Genomic DNA, 14,471 nt, shown 5'->3' on the forward strand with positions numbered 1-14,471 from the left:
TGCTATGATTTCAGTGAGTTTTGGCTGCTCCTGTTGTTGTTCTAACACATCAGAAATGTAGACATACTTTTAAAGCATGGAATGGTGATTGGGGAGGGGCGTGAAATGTTAGTTGTCTGCTTCATAACTGCAGTAATATACATGGCTGTCCAAAACGCTCTCTCTCTCTCTCTCTCTCTCTCTCTCTCTCTCTCACACACACACACACACACACACACACACACCTGCCCATGAGACCATTATATCCAGAGTCTAAAATTACCTAGCTGCACCACTGAGTAGGCCCACTGAAATCAATGGAACTTAGTCAGGCCTGACTTAAATCCCATTGTATTCTGTGATTCTGTAAGTATGACCAAATCTTTTGAATGTGCCTCCACGGAGCTGCTGAGATGGCTGCTTACGTCCAAACCCAACACTCTATAGCCACTGATCTACTTCTGGGTGGCACATTGTGGCCTGCAGTGTGTGAGTTAATTCATGGGGTACCTGGCATGCCTTAGAGCATGGATGTTCAGCCTTAGGCTCACAGGTCAAATTATCCTGCAGTCCCAATCCTGCCATATGGGGTTCCCCAAATGGCCACACACCTTTTCCCTGGCTGCACACCCTTTCCCCTGCCTGCCGATGGGTGGATTCCCATGTTTGGCAGTTTTTCCCCTAATCTCAGAGGTCGAAATGCCTCTCCTAAGGCTTTGTTACTGCCAGTAGGAGCTTTAAGCTTCAATATGCTTGTCTTTTGGGTCTCTTGGCCCTGGTACTTTTGCCTTCAGCCCTGCTCAACACTGGAATGCAGCCCCAGAGAGCTTCTCCGAAACAGAGTTTGGCCCTTCGTCTAAAGGGGATCCAACCCCCCTGCCTTCGAGAATCTTTCCTTAGTGCAGGCTGTTGGATTTGATGGCCTTCACATCCTTTTCAGCCCCAATAATCTTTGATCTAAGTGAATGAACATGAACTATAAAAGTAGTAGGTCTCAGATATTTCTAAATGTGCCCAGAGTAGGAGTGAAGTATGCAGAATGCCTGACAAGAGTAGGCTCTTATTTGTGTCTGAATCAGTTTGCATTCAGTAATTATGTCTGTCAATGCACCTTGCTCAGGCTTTGATCCTTGTCAGCTAACATTTACTTAGTATAATCAAAGTCATGTAAATTACAGCGTATTCATTCCTGTCCCGGAATTGCTGATATTTTCAGGTAGTGCCTTCTCTCTGCCTGTGTGCGTGCGCATCTCCTTTCTACTGTTTCTACTTTTCAAGCTTTGAAATGCAGGAATACAGAAGCTGGGTGGCAATTTGAGGACTTCAGATCTGAAAATCAAAAAGTAGGCCAGTCAGAGGTTAGAAGAGGAAAAGAATGGTTTAAAGGCATGTTTCTCTATTGGTAAGGATGAAACAAAGGGAAATTTAGGCAAGATAATGGAACATCTGAAAGTTTGCCAGAGAGTGCTTATTTCTGAGATGAACTGCACAGACTCAGCAATTCCGATCCTCTCCCTTCAGATGTGTGTAGGATGGTAATACAGCAGGCAAAGGAGCACAGCCAGCTCCTGCAATTACAGTAAAGATGTCCCATGCAAAAAGGAGCCTTGATTTGCTCTTCCCCAGCACACGTTCTGCACAGCTAGCAGTGATGAACCAAGAGCAGATGGGAGCAAGGAAGCCAATGCCTGGATGTGCAAGACGATATCCCCAGGTATAAGATTGCTCATCACCTGGGACTTACCTCCCAGGTAAGTGTGTATCAGATTACAGCTGAAAGCAGGGGTATTGAAGCCCTTCCTTTTCAGAGAAGCTCTCAGGGGCTGCAACCCAGTGGTGGGTGGGACTGAAGGCAAAGGGGGTGAGGCCAATAATATCATGATATTTTAGCTTAAAGCTCTTCCTGCTAGTCACTAAGCCTTTGGAGAGGCATTTCAACCTTTTAGAATGGGGAAAAAACTGCATAAAAACCAGGAAACCACCAACTGATCAGTGCTTGGGAGAAAAGGCTGGGGGAAGGGCACATAGCCATATGTGGAACCCCAGAAGGTGGGCCAGATTTGGCCCCCGAGCCTGAGGTTCTGCATCGTTGCCTTAAAGAATCCAGAAGAAGAGTAGAAGTACAATAAATCAAGTAGATCAAGGTGAGATCAAGTAGATCAGCAAACAGGGCCTTCTCCATAATGGCCCCGTTCAGGGGGAGGTCTACCTGACAATCCCGCTGCATTGCTTTTGCTGGAAGTTGAAGGCATTCTTATAAAAGTCCTCCCTGGGCAATGACTGACTGTTACCTGCTTGGGGTTTCTTTCCCCATTTCAACAGGGCTTGCGCAACAGAGAGTCTTCTTGGACAGTGCCCATTAACTGGAAAGGACAGGCCACCCCTCTCAGTTTAAGGTCTCCATTTGTAAAATGGGGATACTGGTGTCCTGCCCTGTGATGCTCTTGTACAAATAAACAACATAACTTTGCACGTGAAAAGTGCTTTCAGTGTGATCATTAAGTGACAAATAACAATTGCTTAATGTAAAACCCAGGAGGAGATGATGACCAAATGAACAGGTGACAGAGCAGTTGACAGGACGGAGCTGACATTGCTGTTCTACATGCATTTACTCTCCTCTTACTAATCCCAGGGTTCTGAAGCAATTTATTTTTTCCATCACCCATTTGCTTTTGTAAACAATCCATTGGCACCAGCCAGAGTCAATCAATTGCTTCAGTTCTCATTAATGGGTCCCAGAAAATACACCATAACAAAGCCAGTGGGTTTTGAGGGAAATAACAGGAGGGATGCAAAAATGTGGCTGAGGAGGAAACACAACAGCAAATTCCACTCTTTGTCCAGTGGCTTCAAGCTGCCCACGGGCTTGCAATTCCTTGGTCTTTTATTTCTGCTCAGTGCCCTTCTGTGTGCAAAGCATGTGCTCTACCACTGAGCCATGGCCCCTCCTTCATGTGTAGTATGTGCAGTGAGGGTTTCATGCATAGAAAGAGCAGCAAGACCACACTGTTTGCCCCACCCCTGGTGTTGCACACCTCTTCAGCCACACCCCCAGCATCTGCGCACTGAACATGGATCTCTAAAGAAGAGAAGGTTAGAAACCTATAGGATGAAAAAAAGAGGTTTTTATTTTCTTAATATGGCTTGCCATTTTAAGATTTGAGAGGGGGTTGTATCCATTTAAAGTATATTATCTACAATATGGGTCATAGTTATATAGTCCAATCTTATGCAATGTTTACTCAGAATTCACTAAGTTCAGTGGAACTTGCTCCTCAGGGAATGTACATACGATGACTGCCCCATAGCCTCATTTTAACTCAGAAATCCCCTTATCTTCAGTGGGACTGACTCCCAGGCAAGTATGAAAAGGGTGACCACCTAAATCTGCCAGTTTGAGATAATATGTGTGGGAAGGGAGAGAGGTAGGATGCTGTTTAAACCACCCTTCACTCCCAGTTGGTCACTGTTCACCTTAGGACAGGTTGTTGAACTTCCTTCAAGGCAAAGGCCAAATTCAATTCATAGTACCTCTCAGGGGCCGCATTCCGGTGGTGTTCAGTGCCAAAGGCAAAAGGAGTGGGGCCAACTTACCCCAAACACCATCATAGTTTAGCTTAATGCCTTAGGAGAGACATTTCAACCTTTTAGAATGCGAAAATTGTGCAAAGGCTAGAAAACCACCAACTGATCAGTGATCGGAGAAAGGGGTGTGGCCAGGAAAAGGGGGCATCACTTTGGAGAAGCTTAGAGGGCCGTATTGGGACCCCAGAGGGGCCAGGTTTTGCCTGTGTGCCTGCGGATCTCTCCTCAATCATCCCAGAATGCAGGACACGGACTAATGGGTCAAGTTACGGGAAGCCAGATTCCAGCTGAACATCAGGAAAAACTTCCTGATTGCTGGAGCAATACGACAATGGAACCAATACCTAGGGAGGTAGTGGGCTCTCACCCACTGGAGGCATTCAAGATGAAGCTGGACAGCCATCTGTCAGGGATGCTTTGACATGGATTCCTGCATTGAACAGGAGGTTGGACTCGATGGTCTTATAGGCCCCTTCCAACCCTACTGTTCTATGATTCTATGATTCTGTACCCCTGCCTTAGGAGATAAATGTAAAAACGGTGATCTGATGTCTCTTCAGTGACACTTGTTTGTTGTTGTTTTTCTTTTCTCTTAAACCCAGTGAACAGCATTAAGCATATAGTAAGAAAGTACCGTGGGCATCTTCGAACAAAGATCGAATCTGGAGAAGGAACCATCCCAGCTCGATGTCCCAGTGCAGTTCAGACATGGGATGGCATGTTACTGGGGGAGCAGCTAGTCACAATGTCTTGCACAGACAAAATTGCCAGGTAATATTAGAGTGAAATTATAAAACAGGAGGCAGCAAGCCAGGAAAGATGTCGTTGATGTGATAAATGGTAATGTTTTCCAGTGGGGAAATAAATTAAGTCCTAAGGAAATGATAAAGTTGCCATATAATCACCTCCTTTTAATGCATTGCATAAGCATTGGCTTGACCATTTGGAAATGCTCCATGTGTTCGCTGAATGTGCCCTGGCTCTGAAGTGAATGCTAAAGTCCCTGCTTATGCAGAGCTCTGTCTGTCCATCACTGCTTTCATAGATACACTGGAGCCATTGGATCAGGGCTGTTATGATTTTGATGGATTTACTCCTTGTTAACTTAGGTTTCCTGTGGTACAGTTGCCATCTGCCCCTATGTTACTCTAGAATGTGTGTGTGTACTCCTTTGATAGGCCTGTGACTCTACAACAAAGTTATACACCTTATACAAGGTGCTAAAAGCCCGTAGTTATTATTATTTTCCTAATAAATAATATTATTCACTTCCCTAGAAGCTATCATTTTTTTCCTCCTAGCTCTCCCCTGAGTGACTCTGCCCCTATGAGGCTAAGCCAACCAGTTCATAAAGTTTACAAACGCACATGGTTTTAAGATCAGGGGTTGGATCCAGGAACTGCCTTCCTTGAGAGGATGGGGTCTGCTCACAGAAGGTCCTTTGGCCCGATTTTAGGGGATTCCCCCCTCCCCACACCGTAACTCACCCCATTAAGCAGAGTCTCTTGACTCTACACAGATTTTCAGAAGGAGGAAGTGGGCAAGTCCACTTCCATCAGCATAGCTGATCCAACATAAATCTGTATCCAATCCCATGTATGTAAGAGAATTATAATGCTTTATGGAGGAGGAGGAATGATTTCCTGATGGTTTCTGTGTCACTGGCACAAAACTGTTACTTTTTGCTCTCAGTTTACCTAGATTATCTATTTTGAAGCTATTCACATTGTACAATCACGATGGGTATTTTGCATGATTGATCCAAAAAGAATAATAAGAGAGTCCAGTGACAATCCATCAAAATAATGTGACACAATGATAATGAAGTATTCTCAAAATAATATTTTGGATCAAGTCTTCCCCTAACACATTGCCTCAAAGAGGAAAGGGAAAAGTCTCCAACACCATTTCCCCATTGCTTCTGAGTATGACCAACTGTCCAAACCAAATGACTAAAACAAATTAAAGATTCCAGACCAAAATGTTGCTGTTTCTGGTTTTCTGAATATCAGCAGATTGTAAATTAAATATGAATTCAGAAACTGAGATTGTATTTTAATATTGATGGAAAAGTCAGTTGCAATATAGAGTGTCCAGACCTGCATTTTCTCCAAACAAATCTGTCTTTATCCACTACAGAATCAGTCTGGAGTATTTAAAGGTTCCTTGCACGCATCCACAGCTGTAAAATAATGTGCTGTTCTGGTTTTCCAGGATATTAAAAAAAACACCTCTGTTTCAATCTTCAAAGTATTCTAATTGTTGATGTTATTACTTATTAATTACATATTAATATGAGCATGCTCTTGGATTTTTTAGACAGCTGTTACCATGTAGGTGTCAAAAAAGAGGAGATGCAAGTGACGCTTCCTCAGCGATTCCTCTCATGCAGAAGTGGGGACCTGAGTTGGTGGGCTCAAATGCCCACCCAGCCTCCACAGGCCTGGTGACATCATGGGGTGTGGCCACACCCCATACCCTCATTGTTCCACCTCATGTCAGAACTGCTTTGTCCGTGCTGCATCCTCCCCCATGGGAGAGGTGAAGGATTTAGCTTACCATGCTGAGGGGATTCTCCTGCAATCATTGATTGGAGATAACAGGGAAATTCCTCTCCCCGCCCCTTCCAAGCCTCCAGTGGCTTTCAGAGGGCTTGAAGAGAGGGCAGGGAGGGGAAACCCCCTGTTACCTACAATGATTGGAGATAACAGGGGGATTCCCATGCCCTCCCAAGCCCCCCCCTCCCAGAGTCCTGGGGGGTGCTTGAACAAAGCCAAAGCCTCCACAGGCTGGATGGGGAACACCTGTGGGCTGGACTAGGCCAGCAGGCCAGAGATTCCTGTCTCCTGCTCTCATGGCTCTGAGAGCTTTCCCTTAGGGACTTTTTCTGCTCCTGAATTCAGGTTAGGGCCAGGTTTAGTCTCCTCCTGCTTCTCCATCTGCCACTCTTCCTACCCACCTGTCCTGCCCTTGGGCCCTCCCCCACTTTAGAACTCTTTAGAGCTGGGTGATACGTTACATCTGCTACAGGGATGCTTCCAAAAAATGGCATCTTCTCTGTGTTGAGTTTTTCCACTACTGGCCAGAATGCTTAAGACAGCCTTCCTCAATCTGCTGCCCTCCAAAAGTGTTGGACTACAGTGCACATCATCCCTGACCATTGGCCATGTTGGCTGAGGCTGATGGGAGCCATAGGCCAAAACATCTGGAATGCACCGGGTCAGAGAAAGCTGACCTAGGAGTACCTAACATGCAATTCAGTGTCATCACCTTGTGAGCTTCCTTGCTCCTGCTCCATGTCGTTGGATGTTTCTGGGGGCAGAGAGGAGCAGGAAAATCTCACAACAATGATGCCACATCTTATGGGGTGTACTTCTACATGTTATGGTGGGTAGAGGAAGAGCCATTTTTGTTGGCATCCCTGTGATGGGTGGGACGTGTAGTCTGAATCTCGGAGGAAGTCAGCATTGCCTGTTGCTATTGAGTCCCAGTGAGTCTGACTTCAGGGAGGGGCTTTGTAGGAAATGGCACTTTGGAATGGATGGCAATAGGAGAATAGGGATGTCAGAGAATTCCGCCATGGACTCCAGTGAGTCCAGACCCCCGGAATCCGTGGCGGAATGACCTCCCCCCCCGCCACCCCACAGAATCCCCCAGGATGGAGCTTACCTGGTGGTGGATGCAGCAGATGCAGCGGCAGCAGCTCCAGCTGGTCTCCTGGCCGGCTGCTGCCGGGCTGCTGCAGCTGCAAATGGCGGCCGTCACAGCGGACGCCATTTGCGTCCTTGCAGTAAGCCATGATAGGCTATGTAAGTATTTGCGTAGCCTATCACGGCAAAGAGCAGGGATGCAAATGGTGGCCGCGGCAGCCCGGCTGCAGCTGGAATTCTGGCTGCGGCTGGCCCCGGCCAGCGGCTCCACGGAGCTGCCGCAGAGTGGAGCCAGCCGGGGAGGATTCCGGGGGGAGGGACAGAGTGCCTCCCGCCCACCGCGGATTGCCCGGCACAGAGCCAGGTAAGACTTTCATACATCCCTAGAGGAGAAAACAAGCAGGCAAGGACTACATAGCCAATCAAAGGTCGCAAACTCTGAATCCGAGAACAAGGGTGACAGCCAAGCCTTTCAGAACCCTGGACAGATCACAGGGAACAACTAACTTGATCCAACAGAGTCTCATCTCCAACTGAGCCCTCTCTGAAACTCTGCCCCCTTATAGTATAGCTCTCAGACCTGGAGCCTAGGAGGGTTAGTCCCTCTGGTGTACCTGCATTCGAGAGTGGGCACTGGGGTGGGGAGGCCCTTTGGTGGGGAGGGGTGCTCTCAGAGAATCTGACTCCCAGGATGCCTCTCCCTGGGGGTCACATTTTGAGCGTCCCTGACTCAAGGGGCTCCTGACTGTCAGGATGAGGATCAGTGTTGGTACCCAATACCTCCTCGACTTGTGCTGATGTCCAGGCTGGCTTCTCCTCTCTGTGTCAAAAGCTCTGGCTGATACTTGAAGTCAGGGTCATGATACTTTTTAATTCCTGTGCCACATAAATTTCTGTAGCAATCCAGGTTGGAGGTTTTTAGACTGAAACTTATAGGTAGTCCTGTGATGTGGGAACAGGCATGAGGGAGAATGCCTGAAGGCCTAACACAGGCCTGCTTTGGAAGGGATATTCTGCCATCCCACTCAGATTTCAGTGTGGGACTTTTCCCTATTTCCCTACTTATTTTTACCCCTGACTGGTCCTGTTCTTCATGTAAACACTGGTGATATTCCTGCTTGAGGCATAGTTCCTTCCATTAGAAAGAATTCCATATCCCATAATCCCCACAGGCAAAAAAAAAAGAACATTCTTCTGGCTTTTCTCTGTAGTGGTGCTATCCTTGCCATAAGACGTGCAATCAGATACCAGGAATACACCCTGCCATAATAATAACTTGTTGTTTATTTGTTCAGTTGCTTCCAACTCTTCATGACTTCATGGACCAGCCCATGCCAGAGCTTTCTGTCGGCCGTCACCACCCCCAGCTCCCCCAAGGTCGAATCCGTCACCTCCAGAATATCATCCATCCATCTTGCCCTTGGTCGGCCCCTCTTCCTTTGGCCTTCCACTTTCCCTAGCATCAGCATCTTCTCCAGGGTATCCTGCCTTCTCATTATGTGGCCAAAGTACTTCAGTTTTGCCTTTAATATCATTCCCTCAAGTGAGCAGTCTGGCTTTATTTCCTAGAGTATGGACTGGTTTGATCTTCTTGCAGTCCAAGGCACTCTCAGAAAGTTCCTCCAACACCACAGTTCAAAAGCATCTATCTTCCTTCACTCAGCCTTCCTTATGGTCCAGGTCTCACAGCCTTAGGTTACTATGGGGAATACCATTGCTTTAACTATGCGGACCTTCGTTGTCAGTGTGATATCTCTGCTTTTAACTATTTTATCAAGATTTGTCAAAGCTCTCCTCCCAAGAAGTAAACGTCTTCTGATTTCCTGGCTGCAGTCAGCGTCTGCAGTAATCTTTGCGCCTAGAATGACAAAGTCTGTCACTGCCTCCATGTTTTCTCCCTCTATTTGCCAGTTATCAATCAAGCTGGTTGCCATAATTGAGGTTGAACTGCAACCCAGCTTTTGCACTTTCTTCCTTCACCTTCGTCATAAGGTTCCTCAGCTCCTCCTCGCTTTCAGCCATCAAAGTGGTATCATCTGCATATCTGAGATTGTTAAATGTTTCTTCCAGTGATTATAACTCCAGCCTTAGATTCATCAAGCCCAGCACGTTGCATGATGTGTTCTGCATACAGGTTGAATAGGTAGGGTGAGAGTATACAACCCTGCCGAACTCCTTTCCCAATCTTAAACCAGTCCATTGTTCCATGGTCTGTTCTTACCGTTGCTACTTGGTCGTTATACAGATTCCTCAGGAGGCAGACAAGATGACTTAGTATCCCCATACCACCAAGAATTTGCCACAATTTGTTATGATCCACACAGTCAAGGCTTTAGAATAGTCAATAAAACAGAAATAGGTGTTTTTCTGAAACTCCCTGACTTTCTCCATTATCCAGCAGATATTGGCATTTGGATCTCTAGTTCCTCTGCCATTTCTAAACCCAGCTTGTACATCTGGCAAGTCTCGTTCCATGAATTGCTGGAGTCTACCTTGCAAGATCTTGAGCATTACCTTACTGGCATGTGAAATAAGTGCCACTGTTTGATAGTTTGAACATTCTTTGGTGTTTCCCTTTTTTAGTATGGTGATATATCAATCTGGTGGCCATTCTTGTGCTTTCCAAATTTTCTGGCATATGGCATGCATCACCTTGACAGCATCATCTTGCAAGATTTTAAACAGTTCAGCTGGGATACCATCGTCTCCTGCTGCCTTGTTATTAGGAATGCTTCTTAAGGCCCATTCCACCTCACTCTTCAGGATGTCTGGCTCTAACTCACTGACCACACTGTCAAATCTATCCCCGATATTATTATCCTTCCTATACAGATCTTCTGTATATTCTTGCAACCTTTTCTTGATCTCTCCTGCTTCTGTTAGGTCCTTGCCACCTTTGTTTTTGATCATACCCATTTTTGCCTGGAATTTACCTCCGATGTTTCTAATTTTCTGGAAGAGGTCTCTTGTCCTTCCTGTTCTATTATCTTCTTCCGCTTCCGCGCATTGCTTGTTTAAAAATAATTCCTTTTCTCTTCTGGCTAACCTCTGGAATTTTGCATTGAATTGGGCATATCTCCCCCTATCACTGTTGCCTTTTGCTTTCCTTCTTTCTTGGGCTACTTCCAGTGTCTCAGCAGACAGCCATCTTGCCTTCTTGGTTTTCTTTTTCTTCAGGACATTTTTTGTTGCCGCTTCCTGAACAATGTTGCAAACTTCCGTCCATAGTTCTTCCAGGACCCCATCTACTAAATCTAGTCCCTTAAATCTATTCTTCACCTCCACTGCATATTCAATAGGAATATTAGTGAGCTCATATCTAACTGATCTGTGGGTCTTCCCTATTCTCTTTAGTCTGATTAGAAATTGTGCAATAAATAATAATAACTAGAGTTGGAAAATGATTGAGGTGTGGGGGTGAGGAGAGTGCTGTACATGGACAAAACTTACCAAAATGGGGTGGGGGAGAGAGATTAGAAATCCTGTAAGAACTCCTAAGTGACACTATGACCACATAAAAGTTCTACCTTAAAGAAAGTAGATTTTAAGGCAGTTATTTTGAATGCCAAAGACTCAGCATAATAGAAGAATATAATATAACAATAGCTGCCATTAAAAGTACGCCTAATACATTGATGCACTGGCTTGTTTTGCTTTGCACTGGAAGCAAGTGCTCAGATGAATTGATGTTTGCCTAAATGAGATTGTTGACAAAACTGTCCTTCGACTCCATTCGTCTCCGGGGGGGTTAATCATTTAGAGAAAAATTCCACATTGAGAACATTGGTCACAGTTGCTTTAAAGCAGCCTAGTTTGCTTGACTTACAAAGGGAAGGAGGACCAGAGTAGCAGTTTTCTGATATATTGGAAAGAATTACTGGAGCGAGCGAATAATGCACAATTAATAATTTATCCAACAGCTGTTATCGTATTTTCTTGCTCACAAGGTATTTGTAAGCAAAAAAGCATTTTCATCAATTTGATTACCATTCAAAGCATTCAGCAACTTTTTTGTGTGCTGAAAGTTTCATCACAAGTAAATTCTCTGTTAGTATTCAGTGCTACCTTCTGTGCAGCAAGTCTACTGAGAGACATTCCCTGCTGGGGCCACTTGTAAGTTTTGGAATTCCCATTCTCCAGGATTCAAAGAACTTGTGGTCCTGAAAGTGACATTGGATGTTACATGGGGCTGCCTCCAGGGTCGAAGGCATCCTCAGCCAAACCCCTTCAATGTCAGTAGCAGTAGGCAACTACAAGCTGCCATTTTAAATTTCCCACATTGCTCCTGATGTAGCAATACTCCCGGGCCCTGAGAGAAATTTAAAATGGCAGCCCATAGACACAGCCTCCTGGTGCTGGGTTCCAACCCTACCAAAGTGCTGGAACCCAGCAACTCCCAGAAGGTGTCAAATGCTGATATGGGGGCTGATGTTACATTATACAGGGCTAACTGGAAGTGAAAGTGCATAGTTCTTTCTGTTGTATTGTAGAATCATCCAATCATAGCATTGGAAGGGGGCTCAGACTTGAACAATATGAGAAGCATAAGGAATTTAAAAAAAAACACCAAAGGCAATTCTCAGAGTAGGATCTTGAGTAGCTACACATCCTGTGTGGCTATGTGTGTGGTGTTGTTGTTGTTGTTGTCGTCGTCATCATTGTTTCTTTTCTTTTTAAATGTCTTCTCTGTCAACTGATGAGTGCCTTGGCAACAGGTTTCAAGCTACCCAGGCTCATCTGCTGAAAGTCTCCCTTCCTTTTCCACTGGGATCCTGAAAACCTTCATTCTACTTCTAAAAAAGCTTTTGCAAGGATAGAAGCAAAATGAGCTGCCAGTAAGAGAAAAGTTACACATTAAAAAAAAATACAGCTTTTACAAGTCTTTTAGTGATAGACTGTTGGGATCACATTAGTTGGCTGTGGAAGGTTTGATCCTGGAATCTTTGAAAAACAAGCCACTTGAAAAGCTACGTATTAATGGAAATGGAAATCAATTAACACAGCTAGCTCCCCAACCAGAGACAATCTGTGCACATGATGCAAGTCAATTTGCAATCGTCTCTTTCTTATTTAACCCCTTTCTGCATCAATCAGAATTTGGCCTCCATCTTTCACTACCAGATACAAAAAGATGTGCCACCTGCTGCTAAAATACAGATCAAACCCTAATGCAGTAGTTCCAGTTTCCAAACCAATAATAGCCAAGTTGTCATATAACTAGAAAAGCAGCAGGTGTTCTGGAGTGTACAGACTAGCATGAATAACAATCCTTATCGCGTGAAAATATAGGAGGAAGCTTTGATCATTGTCTGCATGATCCTTCAGCACAGTAAATGGCAAAGCCTTATGACTATGCACATGACACTTGCTTAGTTTGGCCTCAGCCAGCCAAGCTCTGCTCCCATTCAACCTTTGCTTGTTTTAGGGGACATGTGCAGTTCACAACGCTGACATGTGACTTCAGTCCTTCACTCCAGCATTGCAAGGCATAAAACTGTCATAGAGCACTTGTTGCTGGAGGCACAAAGAAATCAAAATCCCTTTGATATATCCTGAAAACCCTTCACAGTTTCCTTGATTAAGCAGACTTGCTTTCAGAAGTAACACTCTGACCTTTGGATCTACTGTGGTACATTCAGAGCATCTGAATATGGTTGATGTGGCACATGATGCTTGAAATACTTTTAATTCCAAGGATAGCCCCTAAGAATCATAGAGTTGGAAGGTACCTTGGAGGTCATCTAGGAACATAGGAACATAGGAAGCTGCCTTATACTGAGTCAGATGATTGGCCCATCTAGCCCAGTATTGTTGACATGACTGGCAGCAGCTCCCCAGGGTTTAAGGCAAGATTCTTTCCTCACCCTACCTGGACTCTGGAGAAGCCAGTGATCGAACCTGGGACTTTCTGCATGCGCAATGGAGAATGGAGCTCCATCATCCCTGACCAAGGGTCATCCAGACTTGGATGTGTCTGCCTTGAATGGATTAGTGGGTGCCCGTTTTCTATTTCCTATGTTCAGGTCAGAACACTGGTCTTGTCAAGAGCCTCCATGAAGGTCATATTTGGGGACAGAAAGACAAGATGCCAATACTTTAATAAATATCTTTTTAAAAGACATTTTCAGTTTGCCAAGTCTTGGGCAAAGGTCTTTTCTACCCCTTCTTCCTGAAATCCTTTAACTGGTGATGCCAAGGATCAGACCTGGGACCTTCTCCTCACAATGCCTGTGCTCCATCACTTAGCTATGGCCCCTCTCTTTCAGTTGCATGGCTTACTCTTGTTGCTCACCTAGTCCAGAATATGCTCAGGACTATAAGACAGCATCTGGTGAAACAAGGCAAAATTTGGTGGGATGATGGGGATGGAAGAGAAGGACCAAGTTGGGAAGCACAAATATGAGGGACATTACATATTGAAGGAGATGGAGAAAGGATAACCAAAATGCTAGTTCCAGGATATGTCCCACTGTTGCTGGAAGCAGCCGTGATGAGGACACTCAGGAGCTGATGGTTCAGCACCCAGAACAGCACCTGATATTCCATTTCTCCAATGTAGTGCTGAGTTCACCACTGGGTGGGGATGTACAAGAATTTCTTTTCAGTTTGCAAAATGTCCGAACTTGTCCTGTCTGAAAACCCAAAAAATGTTCGCACTTTCCCAAACTTGAGATTGTGTTTGAAAAATGCATTTTTTAAAAAGTGTACTTTGAAGGGCACTTTTTCCACACACAAAAATGTATTTTCATGCTTTAGTCCATGAGGGGAAACTGCCCACTTTTGAAAAATGCACACAGAAATCTACACTCTTCCCATTCAAAATACATTCTTTTCCCATTCAAACAAAACAAAACAAAATAGTTCAGTTACAAAAATAGGAGCAAGCCAAACTGAGATTTGAAGTGAAATTTGGAGAATATCAGTGAGTTCAAGCATCCCTGGTTCTCCCATCCCTACCAATGGCCCCGTAAGATTTTTTTAAAGTGTCATATAGTGAATGGAAGGTTAGCTCATCTCAGTTGTTTTCCATTTCATTTCAGGCATTTGAGTTATTGGCAGATGGGAACCACATATAAGAATTATCTATACTGAAAACTGAATGAAGGATTCCCTCCCTTTCCACAATAAAAGCTAGAGTACTGGCAGCGGACACAAGAGCCAAGCCTCTTTGCACTTACATATAAACACCTGTTCTTTCTTCCCCACATTAAAAACAAGGAGGTTCTCCAGAATCAGCATTATTGATTTTGACTA

The 14,471-nt window shown here is 44.8% G+C and overlaps 1 protein-coding gene across 1 annotated transcript in view; it reads left to right on the forward strand.

Annotated features, from left to right (window-relative positions):
• Positions 1 to 14,471, forward strand: part of ADARB2 (adenosine deaminase RNA specific B2 (inactive)) — a 635,707-nt gene that overhangs the window by 594,046 nt on the left and 27,190 nt on the right. Inside the window, exon 8 of the mRNA XM_084855086.1 lies at positions 4,170 to 4,338. Within this exon, the coding sequence (XP_084711212.1) occupies positions 4,170 to 4,338 (169 nt within the window). The remainder of the gene's footprint in view (positions 1 to 4,169; positions 4,339 to 14,471) is intronic.

Source organism: Heloderma suspectum, chromosome 5 (assembly GCF_057233095.1).
Source record: "Heloderma suspectum isolate Gila_16-S chromosome 5, 16-S_ref, whole genome shotgun sequence".
NCBI classification, from domain to species: Eukaryota; Metazoa; Chordata; class Lepidosauria; order Squamata; family Helodermatidae; genus Heloderma; species Heloderma suspectum.